This window comes from Anopheles stephensi, chromosome X, assembly GCF_013141755.1.
Source record: "Anopheles stephensi strain Indian chromosome X, UCI_ANSTEP_V1.0, whole genome shotgun sequence".
Classification (NCBI taxonomy): domain Eukaryota; kingdom Metazoa; phylum Arthropoda; class Insecta; order Diptera; family Culicidae; genus Anopheles; species Anopheles stephensi.
Window position 1 is genome coordinate 11604150 of NC_050201.1, and position 20242 is coordinate 11624391.

At 43.8% G+C, this 20242-nt stretch overlaps 1 protein-coding gene across 9 annotated transcripts in view; it reads right to left on the reverse strand.

Annotated features, from left to right (window-relative positions):
* Nucleotides 1-20242, reverse strand: part of LOC118507633 (transcription factor Sp9) — an 84198-nt gene that overhangs the window by 17277 nt on the left and 46679 nt on the right. The window contains exons 1-2 of one of the 9 annotated variants that reach the window (XM_036046382.1): nt 11033-11175; nt 9446-10152 (exon numbers count right to left, since the gene is read on the reverse strand). The exons of 1 other annotated variant lie outside the window; for it this stretch is intronic. In XM_036046382.1, coding sequence (XP_035902275.1) covers nt 9446-9553 — 108 coding nt within the window. In that variant the 5' untranslated portion in view covers nt 9554-10152; nt 11033-11175. 7 more of the 9 variants (XM_036046410.1, XM_036046393.1, XM_036046401.1 and 4 more) reach the window with 7 other exon arrangements.

The following is a 20242-nucleotide window of genomic DNA, read 5'->3' on the forward strand; positions in this document are numbered from 1 at the left end:
TCTGTATTCGTGCTGCATTCGCAACACCCCGATATGCACTAGCCGGCGGCAAACTTTTTCTTTTCTTCCCCCGATTTTTGATGCAAAGAGGAGGGTGATGAAAAGAGGAGGTAGAAAGGGCGGGAGGCTACAGTTTCAGCATAAATTATGTGAGAGTATGCGAGAAGAGGCGCGCGCGCGCACACACAAGAAAGGAATGTCGAACGTTTGACGAGTCGCTGTCGAATGATCGTTTCGGTGCATTATGGTGCAGTTCTGTTCAGGCTGCAGGATTTTTTGTTGTTGTGTTTGGTGCAATCGTTTGCTCGCTGTCCGTTCCTGAATGGAGCGTTATATGGAACGAACGAACTACCCCGAAAACGTTTCGCGTTAGCAGGGCCCGGGACTATGTTTGTCTTGTGGTGAGTTTTGTTCTCCCGCAGCATGGAGCTAGATAAGCATCGGATTAAAAAATACGCAGCATAAATAAAGGGAATGGGAAGAGGCCGTAAGGGAGAGAGGGTTGGGGGGGAGGGGGGGGATGCAAAGAGATAATAAATCAGAGCCCGTGTGAGAGCCGTCGATTTGTGACCGTATCCCGCGCGTACCGTGATCTTTCGTACAAGATTATGTTTATGTATATGTGGTGAGCGCTTCTACAGTGCGCGAGCCGCCCTTGGGGGTTTAGGCGACAACCCCACCAAGTGGGTGGTGGGATGGCCAATTTGCAATCAAACCCACCAAACCTCGCAGCGCGTTGAAAAGCTTTGCCATTCCTTCAAGGGTGGGTGAAAAAAAGGGGTGTAAGAGAGGGTGGGAGCGGGGGGAGGGGGGGAGGTAAAGGGCAACGCAAGACCATGCAAAGGTAATGTGGTGCAGCATGCAGCAACAAAAACAGAAAAAAACACTGCACACTGCCCGACCCCCGGATGCACGGATGGGATTAATAATAAATCGTGAATAATTTATAATTAATGGCTGGCCGCACCGGTTTTCCGAGCGCCAAGTTTTTCCTTCCCGCGCGTGCGTGTGTGTGTGTGCTTTTTTCTTGTTTGCGAAGCTTGCTTGTCTTTTTTTTTGTTTTCTTCCTTTCTTTGCCGTTGAGCTTGCGCTTTACTTTTACTTATTATTATTTCAGTTTCGGTGCTCGCCCTAGAGCGTGGACAGCGTGTGATACGTGATTTGAATTTTATTCAAATTGATTGTAACCACTCCACCGCTCGGGGGGGTACTGCAACGGGTGCTGGAGATGGAGGAGGAGCGGAAAGCGGGGGAGCGGGGGCTTGTGAGGGCGAATAAAAAGGGCAACTCCAGCAGAAACACCTCACACGACGCGGCCAAGCAAATGTTGGGTTTAAATGGGGTGAGATAGGGAGGGTTTGCCTGCAATGCTCGGTGAAAAGTGTTGAAGAATGAAGCACCAGCACGTGAAGGTGTGAGACTGGGCGGAGAAGGGAAGGTGTAGGGTGTGACATTTGCAGCGGCGAGGTGAAAATGGCAATGGTGATAAAACAAATGTCAAGCATTACTGTCACAAATAACTCGCTACTTAGTTGTGTCCAATTTGTGACAGATGACAGCTGATGCCGAAGACACGTATCGAATTAGGAGATGGTTTCTTGAGAACTTAAGTTGGCGATTCGATTGTTGTGTTTTTGAAATTGTTTTAAGTACCTAACTTTGAAGAGAATACCCGTTTTTTATATCTGATAAAAGTTGTTAGCAATACAGGTAGGACATTGGATTGGATACTGAGGAATATGTTCAAACTGTTGGCTACGTATGTGTAGGTAGGTCATAATTTGAAGGCCCTGAGCGGAATGGCAGTTGAGGCCACTCTAACCGACAAGGCCCAGAGCGGCCGCTCCTTCTGCTCCTAGGTTGATCCGCCACTGGTATGTGTGTCAGGACAATAAAGGAGCCACTATAGAGACGAGTTTCTAAGAGTCGGACGGTGATTCTCCCTTTTTAAGGCAAATTAGACTCGTCAGGGCCCTATTGGACTAGTCATGTTATGGAAAAACCACCAGAATATCCAGCCCGTCAAGTCTTTTTAGGTTAGTTCACATGGACACAGGAAGGGCTTCGTAGGCCGAAAACTGGGATGAAATTATGCGTGCTGCTGAAAGACTAGGATATCGAATTGGTAGACGGCAATGCTAGACTATGAGAGTTATCAAGCACTTGTGCAACAGGCCAAGATCGCCAAGCGATTAAAGCCTTAGAAAATCCTTAGGAACTCTTAGACCAAGTGTCAAAACTCTTCCTCTCGAAGCACATCTAGAGTAAATATACTTAGGTTCATTATCAAAGGAACCAGAATTTTTATAGCATCCTCGGATGAATCCTACAAGTTAAAGTACTGCAAAAAAGACGAATTCCAAACCGTTCTAGCGAGTAACTATCCGTGAACTACGATATTGCATCCGACCTACCTAACGATCAGTTTGATAATTTAAGTTGTATTAATTTAAGGTGTAAACTTTGTATTTGGAGCGTTCTGAGGGTTAAGAAGACCTTACTTTCCTGTCCTATAAAGGGGACATATCGAGGCATAGAAAATCAAGGCTTCTAAAGGCTGTGACATCTAGTACAGGGAAGTATTTCGGAGAGTTCTTACAGAGGCTTTTATGCCATAAAAAAATGCCTCCATGTTTAAAACTATGAGCGATTTGGATATCAAAATCAATCTGAGCAATCTATATATCTATACCTGGTTGTTTTATTTCCAAATGACTTCATTTTAAGCGCGGAGACACTTCAAGAGCAATAATCAAGAATCCTGACTAGGAGATACATAGTTTTCCTTGTCATTCATTCACTATCATAAACCAATTTATTTTATAGCAATATTAAACATGTTAGCAATACGGCCAGGCCGTTCTTTATGAATAAAAAAAAATATTATAACATGTTAGTTTACCACTCGCGAAGTAAATGGTATAAATAGAACTACGACTCGAACTTCAGTAAGATTATAGCAAATGAATTATAGCAATTTAATTAACCCATAATTCATCCCATGACTTTTTTCTTCTAGCACGATCAACGGTAAGTGTTCAACAATACTAGTAAATGGTAAACAATTCATTAGAATACATATTAAGTACATCAACTGTCCTTGCTGTCAAAACTCGAACGGTTTAAAATGCCGGTTTGTACGCTGCCAGAGCGCTTCATGTCCATTAGCACACCACCGAACGCTCTTCCTATTTTCATCAGTTTTCCCAGCCTTTTACAGATGTCCTGCAGAACCATCCGTCTTTCCGTACCCTGCACCCTTCACACCGCATACACACACCCGTTTTGGCGAAAAACTGTACCGAACGGTCCATAGTTCCATTAATCATAGCCATTAGCAGGTTTCTCCCTCCGAGGGGGACCGGATTGATGCCCTTTTTACGGGTGTAAAATTTCCCAAATTTCACGTACACTTCAAACAGATGCCCGGCTTCCTTAGGCTAGATAGGGGGACCCGGGTTCGAACCGTCTCCTCTAGCGCGGTACCGTGGCGCATCATAATTAGCCGTGAAATTGGTAAAATCCACACCGGACCGTGTGCGTTTACGGCCGGCGCCACTTCTCTTTGCTTGTCTGTCTTTCTTGTTTAATTTTTTTTTCGGTTTTGGGTGTTTAAAATTTTCCACCCGATTTCACGCATTCTTCGCGCCGAGGGTTGATGATTCGGAGGTTTTTTTCTATTTTATTCCGTTTAGAAAGACGAGCATTCCTCTATCGACCTATCCTCTCGCCTGTCTAGGTGGTCGAACACCCTTTTATTCGCACGCATTGCACGCGTTGTGGTAATGGGAACGCTTTGCGTACCCTCTGCCCTGCACTCTCAAGTAGGCGAAACGAATTGCCGGGAAGCATTGCGTTGCTCGTACACTTGGTGAAGTTCATTGTTGGTGCGCGGTCGGGTAAACGCATCACGTCAAATCGATTAATACACAATAAATCACCGGTCACACTTTAAAGCAGCTTTAACTTCTCGAGGTACAGCTCCCGAAGGGATTGAGGTTATGTTGGACGAAACGATTTCCTTGGAGGACTTAGTCACCAAATTCTGGGCCTGAGTTTTACACTGGGTCATCTGGAGAAGCGTTGGACCCAAGGGCCCAGAGCTTCTGCTCACCAAACCCTGGTCAGGTGTGGATGCACTTGGTACGTCCGCCAAAATCTGCTCGTCAAGGCGAGCTGCTGATTATTCGAGCTTGTCCCCAGACCTTGGAAAGTACGAGAAACTTCGCCCCCCCAAAAAAAAAAAAAAAACATCCGCTCCAAGCGAAACATTCTAGAACCGTCCAGGTCACCGACTGTCATTTCAAATTCAAATCGCATGCAGCCCTCGAACGGAGACGTTATTATCCTTTCTATGGTGATTTCATTTGATTTCTATAAACTCATATTTCCCGCAACCAACGTGCGCTGGCCGCGTGTGTGCGGGGGAGCCGTCGAAAGTCAAGCGACCAAATCAATGCAGCTGATTTAGTCCGACGTTGTTTGTTTGCCGAAGAAGCTCGGACCGGGCCGGGAGTGCATGTTGATTTCAGCGGCAGCTGCTGTACCCGAGCAACGCATGCATTATGGAACACCGATACTTGTTTCGCGCGTTCGCTTGATCGCTTAGGTCACAACGATTAGGCGGCGGTGATGTGATGCCACCGGAGTTGGTCGAAGTGCGATGGAATTGGAAATGGGGCGCCCGTTTTTAAAAATTTTATTCTGATTTGCAATGCCCGTGACCATGGGTTTCGATGGGGTGGACTCTTCAGGTGTTTGAGTGTGGGTGCCGATTGGATCGCGGTATGTGGTTACGGTTCAACACGTGGCCTTTACGGGGGTATTTGTGGTTATGGAGATGCGCGAATATTCTAGAGCAAGTGCTCCAGCTTAGAAGACTTTTTATACTTCAAAATAGTTTGAGATTAGAAAGAAATAGCAGGATCGAGTGTTGTGAGTTCTAGAAGGGTTGGCGAATCTTGGTCCTAGTTATCAAAAATTCTGTCAATCAGCTCTTAGCTGTGATCGTACATTTGACTTTTGAATATCTCTGCATTCTGATTTCTGTATTTGGCTGTAATTAAACTTCCATTCCACATTCCACGACCAATGCCCTGAAGTGTGGACTATAATGGTCCGGACTATAATATCTGTGTAGATTATAATAATTAAGAAATCTAGCAAGCAATAAGGCGGCTTGCTGGTGTTTGCGACAACGGTGCCGGTCTTCATACGGCAGGACCGGAGTTCAAGTCCCATTTAGACTGTTCTCCCGTAGTAAGGACTGACTATCCCAACTACGTGGTATCATTAAGTCTAGTAAGCCAGAAATGACAGGCATGACTTATAAGAGGTCCTAAGGCCAAAGAAGAAGAAGAAGTAAGCCATAAAACCTAGCAAAGCAGGTCGGTTAAGCCAATCCAGATGGAAGTATTTAGAAGCTCGAGCATTTGTTTTTGATATTCATTTGTCACAAATAGCATTTACAAACGACTTAAACTAGTTGAAGAAAAGTGTTAAAATCCACTGTCATGGTTGATGATATCCAAAGACTCACGCTGCCTGAAAGCAGCTCTGGTCTGGTACGACCTTGCAATATCCTAGCTACGAGTACTTTATAATGCCACAAAGAAAGAGGAGACTCACGCAGAGGAGAATCAATTGGTGTTGTTGAGAATGCATTTTGAGTGATCTGTAGAACTTGCCAAGCTGAGTCTTTTTTAGACTTATTCGTTTGTGGAAGCTCTGGAATTATGGTAAGGCTCTGAAGCTACCATTCAGTTGCCTAAAAAGTTTCTTTAGGTACAGAAATTTCAATAAAATATCTCGCCCTTAGTTATTTTAAGTGATTTAAGTTAATTTAATTTATTATGAACTGCTGCGTATCAATATTTGTTGTTTGATTTTTAGAATGGTTATTATGGTTAAAATAGTTTATAGCTTCAGAAGCTAGACATGCAGCAGATAAGGTCGATAAGGTCCTCCAGAATGAACCCAAGTAATGAACCTAAAATGAACTTCACGACCAAAAAACTTGACAGTAGATATCGTGAAGTCATACGAGTCACTTAAAAATTTCCAAATATCAAAAATCCAATCGGAAAGTCTTATTCATAATACTATAACACATTACTAAGACTCGTAAACGTCTAAATGAAAAATGTCTTCAATCTCTAATTGTTTGCAAAATTCCTTTACACGATTGCCGATCGGCAATCTATTTTAACGAGATAGCTCCTCCAATCACCGAAAATGGATTTAAATTACAGCGATTAAGACGGTGCGAGATTTTGACTCGCAGCTGCACGGTGTGCTAAATTTATTCCACCAGCAAAATAGCAAACGCAATCCGGAGCAATCCATCCATCCATCCGACTCCGCCAGCGGTGTCGATGTTTCGGTCGTATCAATTTGTCAATGAAACACATGCAAAACATTCCATTCCACAGGCGCGGTGGCTGTGCGGTAGCGAACCACTGTGAGGATTGCGTTTCAGCCAGAATCCTCGCCCGAGACCTGAAAGATGCTGCCGAGCGTCGAAACTCACCCCAAAAAAAAAAAGCCACGGATGAAGTATTCAACCAAAATACCGTCGGCTCGCGGTACACACGCCGCCAAAAAACTCAAACCATCCACCGACTTCAGACTGTCAGGCCCTGCCGTGCGCGCGGTTTTATGATGCCCTTTTTGGCTTCTTTTTTTTTTTTTTGGTCCAGTCTCTTTCTCTTGCTAGCTTTGCCAAAAGACGGCCCAAGAAGAGCCGGGTTCGGTGTTTGATTATTTTGCTTAACGCCGTTAACGCGTTACCACAATAACCGCGTCGTGTTCTAGGATCATGGCGACACACCGGGAGGGCGGCCGAGGAAAACACGGCCCGGGAACGTAGCCCGCCGGGGTGCACCCAGCGTGAGGCATATTTTTAGCGACATTTAGCATTCACCGGCATGGAGATGGGACAAGGGGGCTGAGGAAAATGCTCGCGCAGATTGAATAAATTCACCCTGGGACCGCGGCAAGATGAGATATGGGCTTTTGCCAGTCGGCGTTGGTTTTTTTTTTTGTTTTGTTCGGTCTGTTACTGGTATGCCACATAGTTACTGTAGAATTTATTCCATTCCAGCATTCAAAAAGAATGCCGGCGGGAAAACAATTTGTCTTACGATTTGGAGAGGGATGGTGCGGAGAAGGTCCTCGGAGGGAGTAGAGAAGTAACCTTTTGCCGGATTTGCACAAGCCAAAAAGTGATCCGCGGCACCGGGTTTGCTTGTGATTGGTGAGGAAACCGACAACAGAGAGAGAGTGGTGCATAGGATGAAGATGTAAAAGAAACGTTTTATTTAACCACAGAGATATGCATGAAATGTTAAGGAGCGCGCTGTCAGTAATGCCATTAAAAAGATCAGAAGAGAGAGCGTGTCGTGGAGTGTTGTCACATTAGTGTGCCGCAATGGAGTGTGATTTTGACATTTTAGGCATTAGAAAGAGCATTAGAGCACGATGGAAAAGGTTTTGAGATGCTTCAACACCCGAGATTACATACCATTACCTACGGTGTACTAAGCGCTTCACTTACCGATCGCTCTATTCCGATGAACTAACAAGTGCGCGTTAGAACTACTACAGCTTCATCCATCCAAGCGATCTTCGCAATGTGCTGGACTTTCTTACCAACGTCACTTTTCTAAGGATTTAACTGTTTGCGCTCTAAATCAGTGCACCGTTGTTGCTATTTTGCCAGCTCATTTTCACCTTTTCTCTCCCCCCCCCCCCCCTCCTCGCTCCCTTGTACACCTTTTGACTTCCCAGATTCCCAACCACTTCGCACTAAATAGATTAGCTTTGCCCGTAGCTTTCCAGGAACGAAAAAAAAAAATCGCTCCCGGCTTTCAGGGGTTGCTCTCTTCGTTGTTAAGGGATTTGCACATTGTAGCCACACCGAGGACACGTCGCCAGACGGGTATGACACAAATGGAAGCAACAAAAAAAAATAGGACAACACGTTCTGCACGTCCTGCTGCGTCGGACGTCAGCGGGTGATCGTACCCGAAGGTCGAAGTGCACTCGAGCATTGCGCTTATCGTACAGTACGGACCGAGCAGCAAAACAAAAACAGCAACCCGAAAGTAAGAAACATAACATTCAGCTAATCTCGTCAATCCCCGATACACACCTAAGAACGAAAATCCTCTTTGCACCAAAATCCCGATCACCCTCCGATAAACCGGTGGTAACAGTGCTGTGGTGAAATGAAAACAAAACCAAGAAAAGCAACAACAACAAAATAGCAATGCAGGTCAAGAGGGACTTTTGCAGGATTTGAGGCCCGATAAGCCGCTAGAACAAGCCCGGACTCTTTAACACACGCTGCCCCGGGAGAACATGAAGAAAATGTAGATCAAAAAAACGCCTCGAAGTAATTGTGTGAACGATGACAATTTGCCTAGCTCGTTGCGTTTGATGCTGCCTTCGCACTGTGTGTTGTGCTCTAGATTTCCTTTCGGTAATTATTTCAATTACCGGGCAAACGAACGGCGCACCGTTCGGAAAATGGTGTGTTCTGTTGCTTTGTGCTGCTTTAGGCTGACGGTACAATGATGAATAGAACTTTGTTCCTCGGTTCTTTGCGTCTCCGTTTTCTTTTTTCTTTGGTACGAGTCGCGGGTTTCGTTTTCAGATGTTCCCAAGACTCTTGTTGGTGGTTTTTAAGCAGCGTCCAAGAGGCTAGAATTTAATCGGCACAAGCGCCGAAACAGTGGCTAGGCGGGATTAGAAATTCGATTTCGATTCCCCTCGTTATCGCTTACAACCTCATTTACAAGCTGATCGTGTCGGTGCGATAGTGTCATCGTGGGATGACAGCTAATATGGCTAATGTGTTTACCCAACGAAAAACGGAAAACGAGACCATCAGCCGAACCTCGTGCGTTTCCCAGGGGCGCGAGTGTGCTTACACGTCTATGTTTCGCGCTCGTCTTATCCAACCGATCCGATCGGCTAATGATGGTTTGATATATTTTTAAACGCGCACCGACTTACCGGGTTGCGTAGCAAGGACTAGGGCCACGGCGGGCTTAGAACAAAAGGGCGGCCCCACGAAAGCGGGAGTTTCGTACGCCGGACGACCTTGCCCGGTGACTGTGACCGGCTTATCGGGTGCACCGGTCTATCGTTAGGGAAGTTGTTGACAGGCAGCGCGAGCTGATGGTGTCGAGCGATACGAGCGCTGATGACTCTCGGTGCGTGTGTGACACCGAAGTCACTTTGTGTGGGCAGGAAGTCGTTAGAGGTTGATGTCTTTTTTGGATAAGTAAGTGGGAAGCTCTTCGCAGGACAAAGCAACACGAAGATGACACCTTCGCGATATAGGGGGGCATCTTCGATGCTGAGGACTCTGGAGGTTTAGAGAACCTTGAAGAATCGGCTGCTCCGCCTGTAAACACGCTTCCTCGGACGGGCGACTTACCGTTGGTTTCTGCATGTGGGTCGTAATGTTGGTGATGTTCATGCCCATGGCCGGTATCTGGGTGCTGTAGAACTGTGCCCCGGCCGATGGGCTCATGTCGGTCAACATGCTGAACACGGGATCGAAGCCGGCTCCCCTCGGATGGTCCGTTGTGATGGTGGCAGCACCTGACGGGCGGATCGAATACGAATCTCTACCGTTCTCCACAACTTGTGCGTGCTTTCACTAGAGACACACACACACAGACACACGCACACACACCCACGCGGATGCTCACAAACACACAAAGCACAGACAATATATGTATGGGGACAATACAAATGGGGAGGTTTGATCGTAGCACGCCAATCGCCGGCTGGTTTGATTGAAGATATAACCACGGATACCGCAATCGGTACCACAATATCCTGACGAACGGAGGACCGGACACCGCTGAAAATCACCCAACGCACAGCCACTCAACCAACGATCGCTAACGTCGTTGTGCGTAAATGTTTTGCACGACTAACGCAGTGCACTAAGCTGAGCTACTCGTTTCCTTCTGCGTGACTACGGCTACGGCTGCTGCTACTATGATTATCGCACCAAGTGTCATTTTGTGTTGTCACCTATACGTATCACTATCACACATTTGCACCATTGACACGCATTGAACACATGGAACGCTATACGGGACCTAACCCTGTCACGCGGCCTATACGAGAAAGCTGAAAGTGAACATCGTTGATTAGTGATACGGGAACGCTGATTCGCTCTCTCTCTCTCTGTCTATATCTGGGATGATATCACTCTATCTCTCTCTTTCTTCAACGCACGGGAAAGACCTGGTCTATTGTGTGTGTGTGTGTTCGTGTTGATTGATTGATGACCCGTTTGATCTGAGATGTCCTACAGGAATAGAGTCGGGTATGCTGCTGTTATCTCTATGCCCCTGTAGAGGACGGCTCTAAGGATGCACGACGACTGTGGTCCTATCTCTAAACTTCAACTTCAACTCCAAGTTACCCGGGATGTAGTGAAAATAAAACCAAATTAAAACTTTTAATGTCCACAAAGCACATACGCACACACACACACAACACTAGATCTAGCTAATCTAAGCTAATATCTGAAGAGCCGAGTCTGAGTCGGAAGATGCAGTTTCTAAGAGGCCCTACGGGAACAACACGCGCTCGCTGCAGCCCTCGAACGGGAAAGGTAGTTTTTTGAATAACTTGCTTCCGATGATGAATAGGGTCTCACTCCCTCGCTACCCATAAAAACCCGAACCGTTGGCGTTGGATGAGAGGATGAGCGCGCAGAAGAGAGTGAGAGAGAAGGGGAGGATCACGCACACATAGACAGTGAAGATATTGTTCACTACTACTACCATTTGCTAATACTACACTGCTACTGAAGCTATTACTATCGGGGGGCCCTGTTATCCTATTCCTAACCTCAAGCTGGTTCGCCTTCTTTAAGCACACTCACACACATACACACACAGCGAAACACTCTCACACACCAGGGACTCCCACCAGGGAATCGGGAAGGCAGGGTTTGGGACAAAAGGGTTTTGTTGTTGTTGTTGTTCGGTTCGGTCCGTACCGCTGTGAAACACCGCGCTGCGCCTTTTAGCTGCGATCTGCGTCGATGAGAGACACGACACGCTGTGCGTCTCCGAGAATCGCCGGCAGTTGTCAAACTGGAGCACGGACCCGAGCTCAGCACCCACAGCCATCAGTTACGGGGCCCGCGTACGAGAACCGTTGCCAGTTGGCACGAGAACGGGACAACACTAGTGAGCGCTCACGCTCGAGCGTCGTTTGATGGCGCTTGCTACCGCGATGGCGTGCTTGCTGAGTGAGAGCGAGAGAGCGCGCGCCGGCCCTTACATGTGCTTTTGTGAGTGCGTGTGCTGGTTCGTGGAAGGGGAACCCTTCTGCGTGTATACCAATCAACACGCCCATTTTCCCTGCGGGTGTGTTGTGTTTTCTTCTCTCTATATTCGGTCCAGCTTTTCCGGCGAAACTCCCAGAAGGGAGGGGGCGAGAGAGCTTAGGAACGCCTACTTTTCGACCGTCTGCGCCAATAAGCGATAAAGATGGCATGTTTGCGCGTCCGTGTGTGCGTGTGGGGGGGGGGAAAACAGTTTCCCCTAGCCCTATACATCCGGCCCGCTTACCAACGACAAAAAAAAAGAAAATCCCGAAGGCCCCACAAAAAGCCCGATCACAAAACCGCCAGGGAGCCGAGAATGAGCGTGCGCGCGCGCACACGCACCGCTCGCGAACAACACAGTTTGTCTATTGACTAATTTTAACAAATATAATCATTATCCTCAAACACACACACACAGCCAGTTTGGTTACCGATTTTGGGCTACCGGAATCCGACATGACTGCGATTCAGCTTGGCGCGCATATGCGTTTGTGTTGCTTCGGAAAATACAGCAGAAGGATGCACGAGGAATGCTTTTAGAGTTACGAGGATTTTTGGAAGATGTAACAGGATGAGAAGTTGTCGGTGAAATTGTCCTCGAGTGAGTTTACCAATTTTAATTCTTAACGTTTTCTGAAGATTTGCGAAACAGAGAGTTGCACTCAGTGCTGGAGCAGCACCTTGAACGTCTTCAGGAAATTCCTTTTTGCTGGAATCCTGAACAGAGTATCGCTAATTTTAGATCCAGAAATTTGGGAGTTTGAATTCGGTACTGGAACAGATTCTTGAGCAGTCCAAAAGCGGAACGTCTTCAAGAACTTCCTTTTTGCTGGCATCTGGAACAGCGTATCGCATCATTTAGATTCGGAAACTTTGGAGATAGATTCGGTACTGGAGCTGTCAAAAGCTGTACGGCTTCAAGAACTGCCTTTTTGAATGGAAATTTGAACAGAAAGATAACGAAATACAAATATTGACAATGTATTCTGAACTTTAACTTTAACATGAGTGGATGTCCCAGATGAATGAGGACCCTTGGTATATGGATCATAGGTCTGGAGAGTTGATGGCTCAAAAATCTAGTGGTCTTCCCTCGCTCTCTCTCTCTCTTCTTGGCTTAACGACCTCTCTTAGGTCATGCCTACCATTTCTGGATTACTAGACTTAAAGAATACGTTGTTGGATATTTTGTTGGATAGTCAGTTCTCGCTACGTGGGAACGATTCCGGATGGTATTTGAACCCCGGTCCTGCCGTATGAAAACCGGCGCTATTGTCGCCACTTTAACCGGACCGCCCCTAAGGTCTAGTGGTCTTATGCATGCTAATGTCGCGAAGTACCGCAGAAAGTTCCAGGATGCTGTATCCGAGGAAAATACCTCACCAAAGAAGTTGAAAACGAAAATCTGAAACTGAAGACTTCCGGTGTCTATAGCTAAGATATATCGAACAATTAATTGCTGAAAACTCCATTTCTCAGAATACCCCGAGATTCCTCCAAAGCGTAAGAACCTTCCCGAAATCTCAGTCAATTCGAACTCTGTCTAAGATCAACAACTGTAAAATCAATCTCAACTGTCAAATAATTCTTCCCAAAACCCTCCAATAAAACTCAATAAATCGCCCACCTTCAAAAGGGGAAAGAAAATATTGGAAAAGTTTATTCTTCTCCCCAGCATGCTGATTAGCACCATCCTATCGGTCCAAGGACTTCCGTAAGGGAGTTGTGAGAAAAAAAAAATTGATGGCGCTATTTTCCCATCACACACTCTCAGCACCCTCAAACACCTAATCATCATCCCCCCACAATCTGTGCCAGTGGAATTTGAGTGGAAAAGTGGCCAATCTGCGAAAAAAGGGTTGTTGCCGTACGGTGTCAGAGGGGTGTGTGTGTGTGATAGGAAAAGTATCAACAACGAAAAAAGAAGGGATGAATTTTCATCCTCCCACACACACGTGCGCGTGTTGTAAGGAACATCAAAGGCTTTGGTAAATATTTAGACAGTTTCGTATGTCAATATCGAGTTGCTGATGTTTCTTTTTGGGAGTTTTTTTTTTACTATAAAAACTCAAACTTTGTTAAGGCTTTGAAGTTTGATAAGGATGAATTGGTAGCAAACGAAAAGAAAGTGAATTGAGCTCTGGACGAAGGATAAATTACTACTTGACGAGTCCTATTCACACACACACGCACACGAGAGGATTGTGATTGAGGTTCCGAGGATACGAGCCAGTCATTACGGTTGTGTTGACGATTTTACGCCAACAAATGCTATCATTTCGTTGTAATCAACGGTTGCAATTGAATTGATAATAATGTGCAGGATTAGATATAAATTATCTACCATATATATATTGCAGGGTGTTTGTTGCAGATGCGATCACAATCGTGTTTTGATTCGATTGCGAGTAAGGAGTAACATTATATAATTATCCATTTATATTGTATCTTGAGGATCGTCAACCAATCAATCGGATACGCTTTGCAGAAGGATTGCACTATCGGATGACAACGTTGTGATGACGTTTGTCTGTTCTTATAATAAATTTAGGGTGAATTTTTTAAAGGTTTTCTTAGCCTATTTCTTCGATATCCGGTTGTATCGTACTGTTAATCATAGAGCAGCATTAAAAATCGGATCTTTACAATTGAATTATCCGGTGGTATTGAACGAAGTCTCAAGTCTTCAGAAGTCCCATTTGGGGGATTGAAGAACTTCGTTAGACCTTCAAAAAATTTTGGAAATATACTTTTAGACAATAATTTCGCTTAAATGATGAATTCTTCTAGAATAAAGAGTTGTCTTGATGAAAGGGTTTCTTGATAAGTGAAGTCTGTTTTATGGAAAGGGTTTTTTTGAAGAAGAACTGTCTAAAATTTTGAGTTGGTAAACGTGACTTCATTAGTGCGTGAGGTCCTTTAGGCGAAGAGGTTGCTAAGTAGAAGATAAACCCGCGTGGAGTCGTGGAGTTAGACGACGAGGTTTCTAAGTAGAGGAGAGCCATTGGGAGAGCTGTTATTGTAGACGAGACCTCATTTGGCAGACGGTATAGTAAATTACACGACAAGGTTTTTGGAAAAACGAGATCCCTATGAACGACTATGTTTTTAAGCAGAAGATTGAGCCTTGGAGGACAAGATCTTTTGGTAGACAACGTCTAATGAACCGCGGAATAACATAGACGGCGAGGTCTTTGAAACAACGAGGGCTCTTCGTCAGCGGTTGGTCAAGATATTTGGAGACAAGGTGCGGATTGGCAGTCGAGGTCCCTCTAATTATGATATTAGTGGGAAACAACAGGATTTCCTTCGCCTCCTGACCGATGAGGACCCGAGCGGCCGCTCCTTCCGCTCCTAGGTTGATCCGCTACTTGCTAAGGTCCTTCAGACGACTAGGTTTCTAAGTAGAATAAAGTATTTTATTGAACCACAAGGGGCGACGAGATTTTTGGAACAAACAGGTCTTTTCGTTGGTTAGGTTCTTTAGACGACGAGGTTGGAGGACAAGATTTTTTGATAGACGAGACCCAATGGGCGGCGGAATAACGATCGAATCATCTCTTCGTAGATGAGGTCCTCTAGACGACGAGGTTTCTAAGTAGAAGATAGACCCTTGGAGGACAAGATCTTTTGATAGACGAGACCCAATTGACAGGGGAAATAACTTAGATGGCGAGGTCTTTTCGTAGGTGAGCGCCAAATGAACGACGAGATTTCTAAGTAGAAGACAGTATTGCCTTGAGCTACAAGGTCTTTCGGTAGATGAGTTCAATGGACAACGACGCACATTAGACGAGGTTTTTGGAACAACGAGGTCTCTTCGTAGATGAGATCTTTCAGACGGTGAAGTTTCTAGGTAGAAGTTAGCGCTTTAGAGAACAAAATCTTTTGCTAGACGAGACCTCAAAGTCGAAGCACATTAGCCGACTAGGTTTTTAGAGCAACGAAGTCTCTTAGTATATTAAGCCTCTTAGACGACGAAGACTCTAGAGATCTCTCACGTTTATGATAAAGTGTGACTCAATTATGAAATTGTCCGACAATGATCGAGACATTCAGTTCCAAATTTAGTCATTTGAGGTCGTGATCATTGGTGATTATTTTACACAATCATCCTTTATCGTCCAGCAATACATTCTTCCGAACACACGTTGCTTAAAGTTATCCGCTACTTCAACTTGGACATCATCTAGTGCTCGAGGATTATTTGTTCTTTCATGACATAAAGTTCTAAGTTGATGTCAATTGTATGATTATAGTGTGCAATCATATTGTCTTTCTAACACGAGCAGCATCAGAAGAAAGAAAGATCCTTCACATCCACATCACGAGGGGAAAACTATCAAACCCGCAGAACAGAGAGCAAAAAAAAAGCTCAACCATTTATATGCATTTCATTCCCTACTCTATCCAGTTGCATCCGAACAAATGCAGTGTAAGGAAGGGACAGTTTCCGGTTTCGGCATTCCGTGTATAGAAACCAAGCGGGGCCAAAGGGTGCTGCACAAAAACGGACCCGGGTGCACCACTTTTGCCGGAAGTGGGCGTCATACAGCTTCCCGTCTGCTTTTATGCAGTTTTAACCTATTTACAGCGCACGCATCGGGTTTTTCTTTTCGCATGAATAGAACCAGATCGGTCATTGTCCCTGGCTCTGACGCGTTCTTATTGGTTGTTATCCTTACCGTTTTGGTCGCGTGAAGGATTGCAGGAGCATGTTTTTACGCAATTAAGTTTTGCTTCAGAGTGAAAGAGGAAAAAACTAGCAGAAACGGATAAAATAACAGTTGAAATATGATGCAGGGCGAATGTACTGTTTTTTTTTTGTTGTCCTATTCCACCAGGTGCAATATTTCCTACCGTATAATGGTCCATTATGCCTCAACTTCAATAGCCAGGGTGCTCTCATTTATAAGAGGTTAAAGAGTGTGATTAAATTTTAAGATAAAATAATTAATAAAGGTATAACGAAGATATAGTGTGAAACATACTATAATAGTGACTTCAAAATGAACTTTTAAAGTTGGGCTAATTTCTGGACTCTACTGAACACTCATGTAGAATATCATCAAGAAGTCCTGAAATCTGTTCTACTTTCTAGACAACATCGTTCAAGATAAAGTGAGATATTCTCAGGACGAACTATATAGAGATACAGTGAAAGACAAAATAATAATTCCATTTAATTTCCAATTTTATTTCTAGCAATTTTATTAAATCCAATTTAATTTCCATTGTTTGCGACTACTACTCTTCCGATACTCAAAGTAGGTATAACCATGCCTAAATTTAACTCTGAGTTCCGTAAGAAATAAAAAATAATATTCGCTGCAGCTCCCACTGACATGTTACAGACCTAGAAGCTGAAGTCTTATAACTCTGCAGGTAGTCGAAGTTAGAGGAGAAAGTATGCTTCTAATAATGCGAATTTATAGTAAAGCTAAAGTAACAGAGATGGACGTACTCTACCTCACAAATAAGAAGAGAAGCAACTTTCGCCCAAAACATCCTTTTCTTCTTCTGTTTCTAAGACACTTCATTTAGAAAGGTCTTTTTTTAAATTCATGAAGATCAGCCTGGTCGTATTGCTAGCCTAGGGAAGTCTAGGGTTATTATTTTTTAACTATCTTATTATATTCCCTAGCTTACTTCGATTGTGTTTGCATCAGAAGCACTAAAAATTTATTAGAGCCTTCTTCTTCTTTCTTGGATTAACGACCTCTTAGGTCATTCTTGCCATTTCTGGCTTACTAGACTTATTGGAGCGGTCTTCTGAAGTGGCAGTGACAGCTGCGCGGGTCTTCACACGGCAGGACCGGGGTTCAAATCCCATCCAGACTGTCTCCTCGTACTTTGCTACGGGTAAAATCAAGTCACAAAAAAGAAGAGAAGCAACTGTCGTCCAATACATCCTTTTCTTCTTCTGTTTCTAAGACTCTTCAGCCTAGATTGATCGATCATCGGTTTCCCAAGATCTTATACAAAGCTTCAAAAACCAATCGTTCAAGATGAATTTCGATATCATAACCTCACATTTAAGCTGTTCGAAAAATTAGGATGTCTCAGTCTAATGCCCGTCACTGTATCGCATCTCCTACTCATTACTGATTATTGCATTAAAATTCTTCTAGTCTGATCATAAAAATCGACCAGCTAGTTCTACAACACTCCTCTCCAACCACATTATCGACCAATAACCGACTGCTTCAAACTCGTCCGAGACGCCACGCAGAAGAAATGCATTGCAGGAATTAAATTAAATTTTAATTTCCCGCACGGCAACCGGTGATTGAAATTTAAATATTTATCCCTGGTGTATTCTAGACTCCCGCCTCACATAAAGACACGCACATGGAAAAATCCACTCTAATGAGTGTATCGAACCGACGACAGAGCTGCATATGAAATTCAGCTGTGCTTTTGGGGAAAGAATTATGAAAATCCGGCCCCAAAAACAAATCTGGTTCCGAATGTCCTTTTTTTTTACTCCACGCGTTGGAAACACCCCATTGCTGCGTGGCTCAGCAGGTTCAAAGCTATCCTTAAGAAGAAGCTGGTTTTATAATTATTATTATTATCATTACCCCGGTCCGGTAGGGCCGAAGCGATGACAAGCCGTACCGGCGTATATAGAGACGTATACTTACGCAACTGGCCGGCGCTGTGTCATCGGCTCGCCTGCGACCGGCCAAAAGGATAATGTGCCATTACGTAACCTCCAAGCCGATGTACTTGGGTGGACGGAGAGAGAGATAGAGAGGGGTGAATTTTCCACCCCATAATGTTCATTGTATTTTTTTGACTTCTTGAACCTCTAAAGTCCTAAATCAACGAAGTCCAGCTCGGGGAATGGTGGAACCCTTTTTTTGTTCGTTTAAATATTTCACCCGTTTTGTTTCTTTTTCCATTCAGTTTCCTGTTTGCACCAGCTTGTCCGGTGTGGTGTAATGTAAAATTCAGTTCCAACGTCACCCTTTCCCCCCTTCACAAGGAACCATCTTGAAGTTTGGTCTGTGGGGCGGCGAGCTGGTGAAAACTCACAATAGAGCCATAAAATGATAATGAACGGTGTGAATCGATTTGAACTACCCCCCCAATCCCCTAAACCGTGAGCGGAACCACCGGGTGCTGGAAAAGTGCTGGAAAAATGTTTTCCCGTTCCCCGGGTGAAAAAGAAAATGAAGTTACAATTGAGTTAAATGACACGTTTCCCCCGGGCGAGACTCCCCGGTTCTTCCCGTGCGCAACAACAAATGTTTAAAATCTCAGAGCAGTTTGCACCCCCCCCCCCCCCTACTCCCTCCAAGTTTTCTGTAACCACCCCTCCCCTTCGACACGCTTATTTGTCCACCCAGAATCTCTTCCCATCCGCATACCCTCCTCTCGCTCCCACACGTCTCCTGTCATAGTTTTGCATTAATCGTTGTGCTGTTAAATAATGAAAAGTGGTGCAGTAATGATGGGAAGAAATGGAAAAAAAAGAAATTCCTTGTTTTTGTACTATCACGCAAATCAGAAGTCAAAAACGGGTGGAGGGAGGGGAGGGAGGGGGTAGATCGGAGTTGGGGCTAGGGTCTTGCGGTTGGAAGTGATTGGAAGAAATAGCAATGGAACTGCTTTGTGTGACTGTGTGTATAGCAGATAAAAGAATATTGCTACATTTTCACTAGATAATTTAGACGCAATTTTTTACGCAAGATAATTTAGTAAAATGTTGTTAAGAACATAAAAGTAAGTAAATGCAAGTGAAAACAAATAAACTGGAACAAAGATTATAAAAATATTCAACAAAGTAACGAGTGCAAATTGAATTTCACGTTTGATGAGATAATGGATAAATAGCACCGAGTTAGAGGAAATGGTAGCAGCAGCTCATGACAAAAAAATCTACTTCGTTGGTAAAATAAAACGCAAACAAAAATCATGGTTTAGAGAAAAAAATATTATTAAAAATTAAATGAAAGAAAGTAATATTCAAAGCCGAATTGATCAAGCAGTACAGTAGGGTTTTGTAACTGTAGGTAGAAAACCATGTACATATAATACAGGGTTTTTCAGTTGATAAGGCAATAGCATCCATTTTTATGGCAGGCTTCTTAAATGAAATGGCACAGAAATCTTGTTGATATGGAAACGGTTTAGGCAGCAGGGGAAATCAAATGCCTTTTATTGTAATGTCGTCGGATGATATGATCATAGTAGCCGTTGATATTTTACGCGTCCTCCTAGCACACAAGAAAGTGCGTACAATATCAACGGCTACTATGATCATATCATCTGAGGACATTACTAGTCCTCAGATTACATCAACTACTCATTATTGCATCAACTAGTTTTGTTTGCCATTTCATCTAAGGAGCGTACAATAATAATGGTTGCTATTGCCTTATCAACTGAAAAAAACCTGTAAGCAAATGAAAATACTTTAAAAACAACACAAGAAAAGTTTATAAGATGCTATTATAACATGAAATTTAACAAAAATAAAAATAAAAAACATGATTTAGCTAATAAAAATACGAACAACGAGTTTTAAGATCAAATTTGATAAGATGTTTTAGAAAAAGATGCAGACTAGATTCACTATAATTATAGAAGGAAACCGAAACGTTAGCCAGCGAATGGAATAAAAGAAGCAAACAATCATAATATAATTGAAAACTGTCAAAAATTTTAACGGTTTAGATTAAAAATTGTAACGAAAATATTAAAAATATAAAAAGGAGACCATTTAAAATATTATTAACTCGATCTTGATAATATAAATAAAAACAATTTTATCGTTAAATTGACATTTGCATTATTCGACAAGGTTTAAAAAATGATTTAAAAAATGAAAAGAAATACTCAAAATATGACTGATAAAATTATTAAAAA